The sequence below is a fragment of the Phyllobates terribilis genome, unplaced genomic scaffold, assembly GCF_046119375.1.
Source record: "Phyllobates terribilis strain yellow unplaced genomic scaffold, ASM4611937v1 Scaffold_8__6_contigs__length_399053987, whole genome shotgun sequence".
Lineage (NCBI taxonomy): Eukaryota > Metazoa > Chordata > Amphibia > Anura > Dendrobatidae > Phyllobates > Phyllobates terribilis.
Window position 1 is genome coordinate 172,575,518 of NW_027362768.1, and position 16,974 is coordinate 172,592,491.

The 16,974-nt window shown below is 33.9% G+C and overlaps 1 protein-coding gene across 3 annotated transcripts in view; it reads left to right on the plus strand.

Annotated features, from left to right (window-relative positions):
- Positions 1 to 14,696, plus strand: part of FGGY (FGGY carbohydrate kinase domain containing) — a 367,685-nt gene extending 352,989 nt beyond the window's left edge. For 2 of the 3 annotated variants that reach the window (XM_073643734.1, XM_073643735.1), the window contains 2 exons: positions 12,161 to 12,222; positions 13,384 to 14,696. In XM_073643734.1, coding sequence (XP_073499835.1) covers positions 12,161 to 12,222; positions 13,384 to 13,465 — 144 coding nt within the window. In that variant the 3' untranslated portion in view covers positions 13,466 to 14,696. Of the gene's footprint in view, positions 1 to 9,829; positions 9,942 to 12,160; positions 12,223 to 13,383 lie in introns of all 3 variants that reach the window. The other variant, XR_012247734.1, reaches the window with a different exon arrangement.
- The last annotated feature ends 2,278 nt before the right edge of the window (positions 14,697 to 16,974 follow it).

The window sequence follows — 16,974 nt, forward strand, 5'->3', positions numbered from 1 at the left end:
GTATATAGGAGCAGTATTATAGTAGTTATATTCTTGTACATAGGAGCAGTATTATAGTAGTTATATTCTTGCACATAGGGGGTAGTATTATAGTAGTTATATTCTTGCACACAGGGGGCAGTATTATAGTAGTTATATTCTTGTATATAGGAGCAGTATTATAGTAGTTATATTCTTGTACATAGGGGGCAGTATTATAGTAGTTATATTCTTGCATATAGGAGCAGTATTATAGTAGTTATATTCTTGTATATAGCAGCAGTATTATAGTAGTTATATTCTTGTACATAGGGGGCAGTATTATAGTAGTTATATTCTTGTATATAGGAGCAGTATTATAGTAGTTATATTCTTGTACATAGGAGAAGTATTATAGTAGTTATATTCTTGTACATAGGGAGCAGTATTATAGTAGTTATATTCTTGTACATAGTAGCAGTATTATAGTAGTTATATTCTTGTACATAGGGGGCAGTATTATAGTAGTTATATTCTTGTATATAGGAGCAGTATTATAGTAGTTATATTCTTGTACATAGGGGGCAGTATTATAGTAGTTATATTCTTGTACGTTGGGGCAGTATTATAGTAGTTATATTCTTGTACATAGGGGGCAGTATTATAATAGCTATATTCTTGTACGTAGGGGCAGTATTATAGTAGTTATATTCTTGTACATAGGGGGCAGTATTATAGTAGTTATATTCTTGTACGTAGGGGCAGTATTATAGTAATTATATTCTTGTGTATAGGGGCAGTATTATAGTAGTTATATTCTTGTACATAGGGGCAGTATTATAATAGTTATATTCTTGTACATAGGAGCAGTATTATAGTAGTTATATTCTTGTACATAGGGGCAGTATTATAGTAGTTATATTCTTGTATATAGGGGCAGTATTATAGTAGTTATATTCTTGTACATAGGGGCAGTATTATAGTAGTTATATTCTTGTATATAGGGGCAGTATTATAGTAGTTATATTCTTGTACATAGGGGCAGTATTATAGTAGTTATATTCTTGTACATAGGGGCAGTATTATAGTAGTTATATTCATGTATATAGGGGCAGTATTATAGTAGTTATATTCTTGTACATAGGGGGCAGTATTATAGTAGTTATATTCTTGTATATAGGGGCAGTATTATAGTAGTTATATTCTTGTACATAAGGGGCAGTATTATAGTAGTTATATTCTTGTACATAGGGGGCAGTATTATAGTAGTTATATTCTTGTATATAGGGGCAGTATTATAGTAGTTATATCCTTGTACATAGGGGGCAGTATTATAGTAGTTATATTCTTGTATATAGGGGCAGTATTATAGTAGTTATATTCTTGTACATAGGGGGCAGTATTATAGTAGTTATATTCTTGTACATAGGGGGTAGTATTATAGTAGTTATATTCTTGTACATAGGGGGCAGTATTATAGTAGTGATATTCTTGTACATAGGAGCAGTAGTATAGTAGTTATATTCTTGTACATAGGAGCAGTATTATAGTAGTTATATTCTTTTACATAGGGACACTATTATAGCAGTTATATTCTTGTATATAGGAGCAGTATTATAGTAGTTATATTCTTGCACATAGGAGCAGTATTATAGTAGTTATATTCTTGTATATAGGGAGCAGTATTATAGTAGTTATATTCTTGTACATAGGAGCAGTATTATAGTAGTTATATTCTTGTACATAGGAGCAGTATTATAGTCGTTATATTCTTGTACGTAGGGGCAGTATTATAGTAGTTATATTCTTGTACGTAGGAGCAGTATTATAGTAGTTATATTCTTGTACATAGGGACAGTATTATAGTAGTTATATTCTTGTACATAGGAGCAGTATTATAGTAGTTATATTCTTGTACATAGGAGCAGTATTATAGTAGTTATATTATTGTATATAGGGGACAGTATTATAGTAGTTCTATTCTTGTACATAGAGGCAGTATTATAGTAGTTATATTCTTGTACATAGGGAGCAGTATTATAGTAGTTATATTCTTGTACATAGGAGCAGTATTATAGTAGTTATATTCTTGTACATAGGGGCAGTATTATAGTAGTTATATTCTTGTACATAGGGGCAGTATTATAGCAGTTATATTCTTGTACATAGGAGCAGTATTATAGTAGTTATATTCTTGTACATAGGAGCAGTATTATAGTAGTTATATTCTTGTACATAGGGGCAGTATTATAGTACTTATATTCTTGTACATAGGGGGCAGTATTATAGTAGTTATATTCTTGTACATAGGAGCAGTATTATAGTAGTTATATTCTTGTATATAGGAGCAGTATTATAGTTGTTATATTCTTGTATGTAGGAGCAGTATTATAGTAGTTATATTCTTGTACATAGGGGGCAGTATTATAGTAGTTATATTCTTGTACATAGGAGCAGTATTATAGTAGTTATATTCTTGTACGTAGGGGCAGTATTATAGTAGTTATATTCTTGTACATAGGGGGCAGTATTATAGTAGTTATATTCTTGTACATAGGAGCAGTATTATAGTAGTTATATTCTTGTACATAGGGGGTAGTATTATAGTAGTTATATTCTTGCACACAGGGGGTAGTATTATAGTAGTTATATTCTTGTACATAGGGACAGTATTATAGTAGCTATATTCTTGTACATAGGAGCAGTATTATAGTAGTTATATTCTTGTATATAGGAGCAGTATTATAGTAGTTATATTCTTGTACATAGGAGCAGTATTATAGTAGTTATATTCTTGTACGTAGGGGCAGTATTATAGTAGTTATATTCTTGTACATAGGAGCAGTATTATAGTAGTTATATTCTTGTACATAGGGGGAGGTATTATAGTAGTTATATTCTTGTACATAGGGGGCAGTATTATAGTAGTTATATTCTTGTACATAGGAGCAGTATTATAGCAGTTATATTCTTGTACATAGGAGCAGTATTATAGTAGTTATATTCTTGTATATAGAGGGTAGTATTAGAGTAGTTATATTCTTGTACATAGGAGCAGTATTATAGTAGTTATATTCTTGTATATAGGAGCAGTATTATAGTAGTTATATTCTTGTATATAGGAGCAGTATTATAGTAGTTATATTCTTGTACGTAGGGACAGTATTATAGTAGCTATATTCTTGTACATAGGAGCAGTATTATAGTAGTTATATTCTTGTATATAGGAGCAGTATTATAGTAGTTATATTCTTGTACGTAGGGACAGTATTATAGTAGCTATATTCTTGTACATAGGAGCAGTATTATAGTAGTTATATTCTTGTATATAGGAGCAGTATTATAGTAGTTATATTCTTGTACATAGGAGCAGTATTATAGTAGTTATATTCTTGTACGTAGGGGCAGTATTATAGTAGTTATATTCTTGTACATAGGAGCAGTATTATAGTAGTTATATTCTTGCACATAGGGGGTAGTATTATAGTAGTTATATTCTTGCACACAGGGGGCAGTATTATAGTAGTTATATTCTTGTATATAGGAGCAGTATTATAGTAGTTATATTCTTGTACATAGGGGGCAGTATTATAGTAGTTATATTCTTGTACATAGGGGGTAGTATTATAGTAGTTATATTCTTGTACATAGGGGGCAGTATTATAGTAGTGATATTCTTGTACATAGGAGCAGTAGTATAGTAGTTATATTCTTGTACATAGGAGCAGTATTATAGTAGTTATATTCTTTTACATAGGGACACTATTATAGCAGTTATATTCTTGTATATAGGAGCAGTATTATAGTAGTTATATTCTTGCACATAGGAGCAGTATTATAGTAGTTATATTCTTGTATATAGGGAGCAGTATTATAGTAGTTATATTCTTGTACATAGGAGCAGTATTATAGTAGTTATATTCTTGTACATAGGAGCAGTATTATAGTCGTTATATTGTTGTACGTAGGGGCAGTATTATAGTAGTTATATTCTTGTACGTAGGAGCAGTATTATAGTAGTTATATTCTTGTACATAGGGACAGTATTATAGTAGTTATATTCTTGTACATAGGAGCAGTGTTATAGTAGTTATATTCTTGTACATAGGAGCAGTATTATAGTAGTTATATTCTTGTATATAGGGGACAGTATTATAGTAGTTCTATTCTTGTACATAGAGGCAGTATTATAGTAGTTATATTCTTGTACATAGGGAGCAGTATTATAGTAGTTATATTCTTGTACATAGGAGCAGTATTATAGTAGTTATATTCTTGTACATAGGGGCAGTATTATAGTAGTTATATTCTTGTACATAGGGGCAGTATTATAGCAGTTATATTCTTGTACATAGGAGCAGTATTATAGTAGTTATATTCTTGTACATAGGAGCAGTATTATAGTAGTTATATTCTTGTACATAGGGGCAGTATTATAGTACTTATATTCTTGTACATAGGGGGCAGTATTATAGTAGTTATATTCTTGTACATAGGAGCAGTATTATAGTAGTTATATTCTTGTATATAGGAGCAGTATTATAGTTGTTATATTCTTGTATGTAGGAGCAGTATTATAGTAGTTATATTCTTGTACATAGGGGGCAGTATTATAGTAGTTATATTCTTGTACATAGGAGCAGTATTATAGTAGTTATATTCTTGTACGTAGGGGCAGTATTATAGTAGTTATATTCTTGTACATAGGGGGCAGTATTATAGTAGTTATATTCTTGTACATAGGAGCAGTATTATAGTAGTTATATTCTTGTACATAGGGGGTAGTATTATAGTAGTTATATTCTTGCACACAGGGGGTAGTATTATAGTAGTTATATTCTTGTACATAGGGACAGTATTATAGTAGCTATATTCTTGTACATAGGAGCAGTATTATAGTAGTTATATTCTTGTATATAGGAGCAGTATTATAGTAGTTATATTCTTGTACATAGGAGCAGTATTATAGTAGTTATATTCTTGTACGTAGGGGCAGTATTATAGTAGTTATATTCTTGTACATAGGAGCAGTATTATAGTAGTTATATTCTTGTACATAGGGGGAGGTATTATAGTAGTTATATTCTTGTACATAGGGGGCAGTATTATAGTAGTTATATTCTTGTACATAGGAGCAGTATTATAGCAGTTATATTCTTGTACATAGGAGCAGTATTATAGTAGTTATAGTCTTGTATATAGGGGGCAGTATTATAGTAGTTATTTTCTTGTACATAGGAGCAGTATTATAGTAGTTATTTTCTTGTACATAGAGGGCAGTATTATAGTAGTTATATTCTTGTATATAGAGGGTAGTATTAGAGTAGTTATATTCTTGTACATAGGAGCAGTATTATAGTAGTTATATTCTTGTATATAGGAGCAGTATTATAGTAGTTATATTCTTGTATATAGGAGCAGTATTATAGTAGTTATATTCTTGTACGTAGGGACAGTATTATAGTAGCTATATTCTTGTACATAGGAGCAGTATTATAGTAGTTATATTCTTGTATATAGGAGCAGTATTATAGTAGTTATATTCTTGTACGTAGGGACAGTATTATAGTAGCTATATTCTTGTACATAGGAGCAGTATTATAGTAGTTATATTCTTGTATATAGGAGCAGTATTATAGTAGTTATATTCTTGTACATAGGAGCAGTATTATAGTAGTTATATTCTTGTACGTAGGGGCAGTATTATAGTAGTTATATTCTTGTACATAGGAGCAGTATTATAGTAGTTATATTCTTGCACATAGGGGGTAGTATTATAGTAGTTATATTCTTGCACACAGGGGGCAGTATTATAGTAGTTATATTCTTGTATATAGGAGCAGTATTATAGTAGTTATATTCTTGTACATAGGGGGCAGTATTATAGTAGTTATATTCTTGCATATAGGAGCAGTATTATAGTAGTTATATTCTTGTATATAGGAGCAGTATTATAGTAGTTATATGCTTGTACATAGGGGGCAGTATTATAGTAGTTATATTCTTGTATATAGGAGCAGTATTATAGTAGTTATATTCTTGTACATAGGAGAAGTATTATAGTAGTTATATTCTTGTACATAGGGAGCAGTATTATAGTAGTTATATTCTTGTACATAGTAGCAGTATTATAGTAGTTATATTCTTGCACATAGGGGGCAGTATTATAGTAGTTATATTCTTGTATATAGGAGCAGTATTATAGTAGTTATATTCTTGTACATAGGGGGCAGTATTATAGTAGTTATATTCTTGTACGTAGGGGCAGTATTATAGTAGTTATATTCTTGTACATAGGGGGCAGTATTATAATAGCTATATTCTTGTACGTAGGGGCAGTATTATAGTAGTTATATTCTTGTACATAGGGGCAGTATTATAGTAGTTATATTCTTGTATATAGGGGCAGTATTATAGTAGTTATATTCTTGTACATAGGGGCAGTATTATAGTAGTTATATTCTTGTATATAGGGGCAGTATTATAGTAGTTATATTCTTGTACATAGGGGCAGTATTGTAGTAGTTATATTCTTGTATATAGGGGCAGTATTATAGTAGTTATATTCTTGTACATAGGGGCAGTATTGTATTAGTTATATTCTTGTACGTAAGGGCAGTATTATAGTAGTTATATTCTTGTACATAGGGGGCAGTATTATAGTAGTTATATTCTTGTACGTAGGGGCAGTATTATAGTAGTTATATTCTTGTGTATAGGGGCAGTATTATAGTAGTTATATTCTTGTACATAGGGGCAGTATTATAATAGTTATATTCTTGTACATAGGAGCAGTATTATAGTAGTTATATTCTTGTACATAGGGGCAGTATTATAGTAGTTATATTCTTGTATATAGGGGCAGTATTATAGTAGTTATATTCTTGTACATAGGGGCAGTATTATAGTAGTTATATTCTTGTATATAGGGGCAGTATTATAGTAGTTATATTCTTGTACATAGGGGCAGTATTGTAGTAGTTATATTCTTGTATATAGGGGCAGTATTATAGTAGTTATATTCTTGTACATAGGAGCAGTATTATAGTAGTTATATTCTTGTACATAGGGGGTAGTATTATAGTAGTTATATTCTTGCACACAGGGGGTAGTATTATAGTAGTTATATTCTTGTACATAGGGACAGTATTATAGTAGCTATATTCTTGTACATAGGAGCAGTATTATAGTAGTTATATTCTTGTATATAGGAGCAGTATTATAGTAGTTATATTCTTGTACATAGGAGCAGTATTATAGTAGTTATATTCTTGTACGTAGGGGCAGTATTATAGTAGTTATATTCTTGTACATAGGAGCAGTATTATAGTAGTTATATTCTTGTACATAGGGGGAGGTATTATAGTAGTTATATTCTTGTACATAGGGGGCAGTATTATAGTAGTTATATTCTTGTACATAGGAGCAGTATTATAGCAGTTATATTCTTGTACATAGGAGCAGTATTATAGTAGTTATAGTCTTGTATATAGGGGGCAGTATTATAGTAGTTATTTTCTTGTACATAGGAGCAGTATTATAGTAGTTATTTTCTTGTACATAGAGGGCAGTATTATAGTAGTTATATTCTTGTATATAGAGGGTAGTATTAGAGTAGTTATATTCTTGTACATAGGAGCAGTATTATAGTAGTTATATTCTTGTATATAGGAGCAGTATTATAGTAGTTATATTCTTGTATATAGGAGCAGTATTATAGTAGTTATATTCTTGTACATAGGAGCAGTATTATAGTAGTTATATTCTTGCACATAGGGGGTAGTATTATAGTAGTTATATTCTTGCACACAGGGGGCAGTATTATAGTAGTTATATTCTTGTATATTGGAGCAGTATTATAGTAGTTATATTCTTGTACATAGGGGGCAGTATTATAGTAGTTATATTCTTGCATATAGGAGCAGTATTATAGTAGTTATATTCTTGTATATAGGAGCAGTATTATAGTAGTTATATGCTTGTACATAGGGGGCAGTATTATAGTAGTTATATTCTTGTATATAGGAGCAGTATTATAGTAGTTATATTCTTGTACATAGGAGAAGTATTATAGTAGTTATATTCTTGTACATAGGGAGCAGTATTATAGTAGTTATATTCTTGTACATAGTAGCAGTATTATAGTAGTTATATTCTTGCACATAGGGGGCAGTATTATAGTAGTTATATTCTTGTATATAGGAGCAGTATTATAGTAGTTATATTCTTGTACATAGGGGGCAGTATTATAGTAGTTATATTCTTGTACGTAGGGGCAGTATTATAGTAGTTATATTCTTGTACATAGGGGGCAGTATTATAATAGCTATATTCTTGTACGTAGGGGCAGTATTATAGTAGTTATATTCTTGTACATAGGGGGCAGTATTATAGTAGTTATATTCTTGTACGTAGGGGCAGTATTATAGTAGTTATATTCTTGTGTATAGGGGCAGTATTATAGTAGTTATATTCTTGTACATAGGGGCAGTATTATAATAGTTATATTCTTGTACATAGGAGCAGTATTATAGTAGTTATATTCTTGTACATAGGGGCAGTATTATAGTAGTTATATTCTTGTATATAGGGGCAGTATTATAGTAGTTATATTCTTGTACATAGGGGCAGTATTATAGTAGTTATATTCTTGTATATAGGGGCAGTATTATAGTAGTTATATTCTTGTACATAGGGGCAGTATTGTAGTAGTTATATTCTTGTATATAGGGGCAGTATTATAGTAGTTATATTCTTGTACGTAGGGGGCAGTATTATAGTAGTTATATTCTTGTATATAGGGGCAGTATTATAGTAGTTATATTCTTGTACATAGGGGCAGTATTATAGTAGTTATATTCTTGTACATAGGGGGCAGTATTATAGTAGTTATATTCTTGTATATAGGGGCAGTATTATAGTAGTTATATCCTTGTACATAGGGGGCAGTATTATAGTAGTTATATTCTTGTATATAGGGGCAGTATTATAGTAGTTATATTCTTGTACATAGGGGGCAGTATTATAGTAGTTATATTCTTGTACATAGGGGGTAGTATTATAGTAGTTATATTCTTGTACATAGGGGCAGTATTATAGTAGTTATATTCTTGTACATAGGAGCAGTAGTATAGTAGTTATATTCTTGTACATAGGAGCAGTATTATAGTAGTTATATTCTTGTACATATGGACACTATTATAGCAGTTATATTCTTGTATATAAGAGCAGTATTATAGTAGTTATATTCTTGCACATAGGAGCAGTATTATAGTAGTTATATTCTTGTATATAGGGAGCAGTATTATAGTAGTTATATTTTTGTATATAGGAGCAGTATTATAGTAGTTATATTCTTGTACATAGGGGCAGTATTATAGTACTTATATTCTTGTACATAGGAGCAGTATTATAGTAGTTATATTCTTGTACATAGGGGCAGTATTATAGTAGTTATATTCTTGTACATAGGAGCAGTATTATAGTAGTTATATTCTTGTATATAGGAGCAGTATTATAGTAGTTATATTCTTGTACATAGGGGCAGTATTATAGTAGTTATATTCTTGTACATAGGAGCAGTATTATAGTAGTTATATTCTTGTACATAGGGGCAGTATTATAGCAGTTATATTCTTGTACATAGGGGCAGTATTATAGTAGTTATATTTTTGTACGTAGGGGGCATAAATTCTAGTATTTAAAGCTTTAGCATTTATCTCAGGGCTGATCAGTATATCATTACTGTTAGTGAGTGGAGTTGCCCTTTAATGCTTTGCACCACCAGTTATACTGTAAACTCCCCCAGATTATGATTAGAGAACAAGAAAACTTTCCCTGATGTCTTCTCTCCGTGTGAATCTATTTTCAGATGAATCATCACCAATGATATTTGGGTGAATTGTTTTCTTCTTTCTTGGGGCACAGAAGTCGCTGAGCGGTCTTTGTTTACTTGCCTCAGACCAAACCACAACATATCAAGGGTGAGTGAAGTGCTGAATAAGCCCCTTTATGCTCAATGCTGGTCGTCAACTTCTACTTGTTCTGCACTGACCTCTTCCACTTGCTTAGAAGTCTACATGCCCCGTGTTTATTTATAGAAGCGCTTTATGCAACAGAAAAATAAGAAAAAAAAAGATCTATCTAAAAATGTAAGAACCCTCATGGAGAATGAGGGCTTTGTGTGTGGCTGGAGTGTCCATTCATCCCCTTACAATGTCTCCCTATGTAGGATTTAATTTTTAACCTGGACGTGGGTGTTGATAGGGTCGTGTTATGTTTAATGAGCTGTCACAAGTGTTGTGCGTCATGTTCAATTGTGAACCCACAAAGACAGAAAAGTCTAATGAGGGACATGAAGCAATGATATCACTCGCCTCCGTCGTTATCCACTTTAAGGTATTAAAAGGTTATTCCCCTTTAAGAGAAAATCTCTTTACTTGTCCACTAGTTATTTAATAGTTTATTTGGCCAGTTCTTCGTTATATCTATTTTAGGAAAAGCCAAAATGGCCATAGTTAGATCATTAATGCTAACTGGGCTAGGAAGTCCAACCCCTGGAACCCCTATCAATCCCTAGATTGGACCTCCTCACATATGCACAGCCATTGTTCCATTTTAATGGGATATTTCAGAGATTAGGATCTGGATCGATGAGGTCTCCAGGGGTTGGACGCACCAAAAAAAAAACAAGTTGTGATGTATCCTGTGCATAGGTGATAGATAACCTGTCTAGTTGGGAACAAGTTTCCACAAATATCTAAATCTATGGCTAGCTCTACATGTGTAGCAGTTCCAGAATATAACTAAATATTTATGAAATCCTGTCTGCAGCCACCACTAGAGGGAGCTCACTGCTTATAAATATATTATTGTGTTCAGTGTATAAACAGTAAACCCCTTAGTGCCCCCTAGTGGTGACTTTAGGATAAAGTGTGCAAGAACTCTGGAACAACTTGCAAAAAAAAATAGTTTGCACTTGTGTGCCCAATTTATTAAGTGATTTAGTCCCTTTTTAGATATTTTTGAAAATTATCTTAAAAGGGGTTATGGCATAAATCACTTTAGATCTGCTAATGGTTTGTGCCGATTTTTGTCTTATGTTAGGAAAGCAAACCAAGAGGTGGCGAAATGCAAAGTGTCTAACATGTCTAGCAAGATGTGCCAAATTTATCATACAGAGTGTGCCACATTTCCTGCCTGTGTCATCTAGTTTTTCCCTGTTTAGATTTACAATCATGATATTAGATCTGCCCCTATGTCTGTACAGGAGCAAGGGGGGAAAAAAATGGAGCGCTAACCGCTATAATGATATATTAAGAAATGAATCAAACATAAACATGCAAGAATCAAATGTAAAAATCATGATGTAAAAAGATGAAAATTTCCTTTAACCGCTTCCCGATTTTCGTCTTTCCATCTTCACCTTCCGGCAGCTTTGATTTATTTTTTTCCAGGTAGCTGTTGTTCTCAATCAAACCATTTAATTTTTCTATAGTGAAAAATTTAAAAAAAAGAAAAAAAAAAGTGGGGTAAAAAAAAGGAAAGAAAAAATAATTATATTATCATTCACAGTGATGGAAAAATGTTTAATGATTAAGAAGATACCACATTTATTTTTATTTATATATTCTTTCTTTTTTTTTTACTTTTCATAAAATAAAACTAGTGTAGCGAAAATAAAAAATTTGGTTTGTGTCACCATATTCTGAGACTCATAATGGTTTTATTTTATTGAGCGCTGAATGTTTTTTTTTTTTTAATTTTGGAGTGTATGTACCGGTAGTTTTTATTTGTACCACGCTGAGCTACATATGACTTTTTGATTTCTTTTTAGTTCATTATATTTAATTTTTATTGCATTTTTTTTTTTTTACAGCGTTCACCGTGAAGTTTAAATAACATAATATTTGCGTATTTTGCGAATACGGTGATGCCAATTTAATTTTTATTTTTATTCTTTTACTTTAAAAAAAAATGGGAAAGGGGTGATTTGAAGGAGGACGAAGATGGCCTTCAGTCTTACCGCTTAGATGCTTGCTCCGACCTCAGTAGTTACAGCTCAGTCCTGTGATTGAGTCACAGATAGCAATTTTCTAATGACTAGTCCACCCCTGTATATTAGAAAACTTTTTACATTTATAGCAGTAACCTCCAGTAAGTGTCGTTGCCCTAATAATTCTGATTTTCTCTCTATTGACAGGAAGCAATGCAGAAAATGGCCAAGGTTGGAAAGATTGTCCTTCCAAACTCTGAACACAAAAGGTAATTTTTCCAGAAATGCAATTACTATGGCTCCCATAAAACACAGCCCCTCATCCGAGCACCTGCACGGCACACACCAGTATATGAAACCAGTGATGAGGAGTGAATAACTGCTCTGCGGATGGTTCACTGGGACTCATTTCCACAAATAATACTCCACCCTGCTGCACAATTACTGAGGCCCAAACTCATGAACTCTATTAGTGAAGCCTGATCGCCACCTTGTGGTAGATTGTGAAGTTACAGCCTTTTACTTTACTAGATTTGTCCTATCCTATCCTGATGAAGCAGTTGGATAAAACTTTGAAATGCGTTGATTTTAATCTTTAACAGACAAGAAATAAAACGTAAAAAATCCTTTATTTGAATTCCTTTGGATTTGATGTGTCTTTTCCACGTGGTCAGCCAGCAATGCAGTAAAAAACGTTTTTACTCCATATTGCATCATAGGCTTTTACATTGGCACTTGATTCTATGACCCCAATTCATCGTTGCCTTTGCACTTGTTTTTTTTTTTGTGGCATTTTGTGTGTTCTGTGGCTTTTTTTTATTGTGCACCCAATTTGTTATTCTATTTGTGCATTTTTTTTAAATCTGTGTTATATGTGCTCGCTAGTTTTTCTCTTTTTTGTTTTCCACTTTGTGGGTGAGTTTAGTGACTCCAGATGTTTTTGTAAGATTCTTCATGTTTGGCTTATATATGGCATATCTCCACTTCAGTACCCCCCTGGAGTAATTGTTTGCACATCAAGCAAAAAAAAGTCCCATTTTGCAACATTTTGAAAAAGATTTTGCCCAAAAAGTTTTTAAAGTCCATTTTGATTTTTTGCACAATTCATGACCCATGTGTGCCATTTTGACGAATCTGGTGCACTAAATGTCAAAAAAATGTCTGTGGGTGTCTTCTTGTTGACCACGCTTAGTTGGCTAAAAAGACTAGATTTATACAGTGGGAAGCAAAATGGAGAAGCAAAGGAACAAAAGAAAAACAACGCAGGCTACAAGAGCAACCAGGGTAAAAAAACACATGTTTATGACAGATAATAGGTCTACTTTAAGAGGTTTTTAGCAACAGCCCATTACATTATAAAGCTAATTTCTATAGTACGGTCACTAACGAGTGGGACTAATCTATGTTCACGTGTGTTTTCTGTTGAGCAGATTTTATGAAAAAAAGTATCAGGTATTTCTGAAACTCTACGAGCACCAGAGGGAATATCAGACTATAATGGATGGATGTTAATTACAAGAAGACGGATCAGGACAAAGGGACCACTGCAGAAATGGAAGTGATCATATCCGACACATTGTTTAAATCAAAATAAAAATCTACAAATATTGCAAACCATACCATAGTAAATGTAAAATAAATACTTTGGGGTTTTTTCATATGTATTATAATAATATACTTTAAAAAGAGAATAATATGTAGGGCACATCCACACAGGAAAAGGAGCTGCAAACTACACAGATAAGTAGTGATACATAGTAAATAAACCATCTACACTGACAGCAGGTATATTATAGAAGTGTAGCATAAAATCACCCAAAAAATACACTGAATAGTCAGTAAGGACAGAAACTAGAAAGTAGTACCTAAAAGTAAATCCCATATTTATTGCTGTGTATTACTACTTACCCACGTTATTTGTGGCTCACTTTGGGCTTGTGTTGCATCTTATGAATTGTATTTACCTTTATGTATGTGTTTTTTTTTTACTTATTGACTATTCAATGTATATTTTGGGTGTTTGTACACTCTCTGCTCTTTGCTGGGTTTTACTTCACGCTGCCCTTCTTTATTTACTATGTATCACTACTTATCCATGTAGTTTGCAGCTTATGTTTCTGTGTAGATGTCTCCTTCATATTATTCTGTTGTTTTGGTCAAGGCTAACGGATTTTATGTTTATGGTTTTGTTTTCGGTACAATACAACCAGTGGAAATAAACGCTTTACCATGTGTGATATAAGAAACCCTGTGGCTTCATGTTCCAAGCGGCTACCCGAGAGAGTGAACCACTACAATATGTATAATAGTAACAAAGTATTTATTTTACATTTGCTATCATATGGTGTGCAATACCTGTAAGAGTTTATCATTGTAAGGCCGCAGCCCCACTATCGGTATTTGGTCAGTATTCGGTCAGTATTTTTCTCAGGAGTGGGAGCCAAAACCAGGTGAGGAACAATCAGAGAAAAGGTATAATAGAAACAAGTCACCAATTCTGCATTTATCACCCACTCCTGGTTTTCACTCCCACTCCTGAGAAAAATACTGACCGAATACTGATAGTGGGGCCGTGGCCTAACATGTATACTGCACATAGTGCTACTTACGGTAATAAATTTATGCTCCAATTTCTGAAGGTTGATTGTTTAAATGTAAGCAACATATTGATTCTGTAGCAGGGGATCATTCAGACTAATGTCATTAAATGTTACAAAGTTTAAATAAAATAAAAATAAAACTGTTTCACTCTTAACAAGAGGTCTGGTAACTGGGTCTGAGGCTATGTGCCCACGATCCGGCTATAGCAGCGCATTGGACGCAGCGTATTTTTGCTGCGTCTGATCACGCAGGTAAATCCGCATGTGTTCATTGAATACATGCGGAGTTACCGCACCCTATACATTCTATTGTGGACATTTCTGTTGCGGAGAGTAGCTTTTGTAGGAAGGTAGCATGCCACATAGCTGAGAACTGCACGGAAAAAAACATCTGCAATGTGCAGCGGTTTTACACCAAGTCTATGCGAAGCACATGAAAATGATTTACTTGCTGTGAATTGGCATCAAGTACAGGTAAAACACATGATTTTTATGTGCTTCATGTAGAATTGGTGAGAAGAAACCATTGCAACCACTTTATGATGATGGCCACAGTAGGGGAAAAAAAACATTAAAATAAATCCTATAGTAATTCTGATATTGATTTTCACAGTAAGTACACCAGCCTCACCAAGTCTAAGAGAACTATTTAATAACATATACAATTTGTATTAGTGACAGATCCCCTTTAAACTAGGTGGGATATTATTTGGAGTGTGAATGTAAATGTGCCACATGCCTCATGGTTATTAGTCGGGCTCAGTCCTCTACCTCCACTCTGGACTGGAATACACTCCATATTTCTTAAGTTCATGTGATCATCATTTCTGCCTTCCCCACGGGCGGTTGAGTAGCAGCTGGTATGAAATCTTTGTTTCATTTATCGGAAGGAAGAGGAAAGGAGCTGGAAGTTCTCCCGGTCCGTGCACTCTTGTTGCCCTCTGATATATGTGGGTGTCATCGGCTGCGGTCAACAAACAGCAGGTGTCTCTTCCCTTTATGTTGGATTAGAATGAGGACAGGATTTCCAGCCTCTGAGCAGAGTCCCACAAGGAGGTCAAGGGGTAAAGAAGATGAAAAGTACAACTGGGGGGGGTAAGGATTACATGTAACAACTACAGAGGGTCTCCAACCGATTCTGAGAAATAAGGGCTTGTTCACACGCTGACTATGTGCAGCATTTTTTCTGTGTGTTTTTTGACTGCAAAAAAAATGCCGCGTTTAACAGTTTCAGAATAATGAATGTAAAATTCCAAAATGCTTGTGTTTTTCTTTCCTTGCGTTTTTAAACCATCAATGCATTTTTCAAATCTGCAGCACGTCAATTCTTTCAGCATTTTTGCAGTATTTTTCACCCATTCAAATGAATGTCTAAAAAATGCAACTAAAAATGCGTAAAAAAGTACGAAACTTGTGTATAATGTACGCAGTTTTTTTTCTGCCACCTGCGTTTTTCATGCAGAATAAAATGCTGTACAAATGCCCTGTTTAAACATACCCTTTGGCTGTGTGCCCACTATGCGTTTTTTAAGCATTTCCACAGCGGCAATTCCGCTGCAGAAACGCTTAAGAAACGCTTAGTAGAAGTTCTGCCATGTTCCCCAATGATAATCCGCATGTGCTGTGCACATACTGCGGAAATTTCCACTGCGGATTATCATTGCGGAAAAAAACGCAGCACTACCAATTATTTTGCGGAATCGCGGTGCTTTCGCCGCCATTGACTTGCATTGGACCGCATGACATCCGCATCACTGGATCTGTACATGAGGATATCATGAGGATATCATGAGGATATCATGCGGTTCAATGTGCGGATGGTACCCGGGTTTGGAGAAGAGGAGACTCTCCTCCAACCCGGGTACCATGGTACCTGTAAAAAAAATGAATAAAATAAAAAATATATATTATACTTACCTTCTGATGGCCCCCGGTGTCTTTATCCGATGCGTCCTGTCTTGTCGGCAGCTCCCGGTACACTAAAAGGACCTGCTCGCTACTGCTCGGTGCTCGCCAAGTATTTCCGGGTTACTCGGGCGGGAACTCGGGTCCCCTCCCTGCATGTTTGGCGCTCTTTACAGAGCCAATGAACATGCAAGGATTGCCTGCCATGCACTGTAATGCCGTAGCCATGTTGGTTGTGGGCATTACAGTGATTGGCTGGCCGCACAGCGTCATCAGGTCTATATCAGACCTGGCGCCACCATGCTCGTCACAGTCACTCCGGAATCAGACAGTGTAGGGAGAGCTGCTGCTGTGTCAGGGAGAGATTTGGTTGTGTATTAGGTAGTGTAGGGAGAAAAAACGTACATTACACATATCCATCTTAACAAACAGTCCTTCTGAGGACTAATCCATCTGCAGAGATATCAGGCAGGCAGTGTATATAGGCAGGCGGTGTATATAGCAGACTGCAGTGCA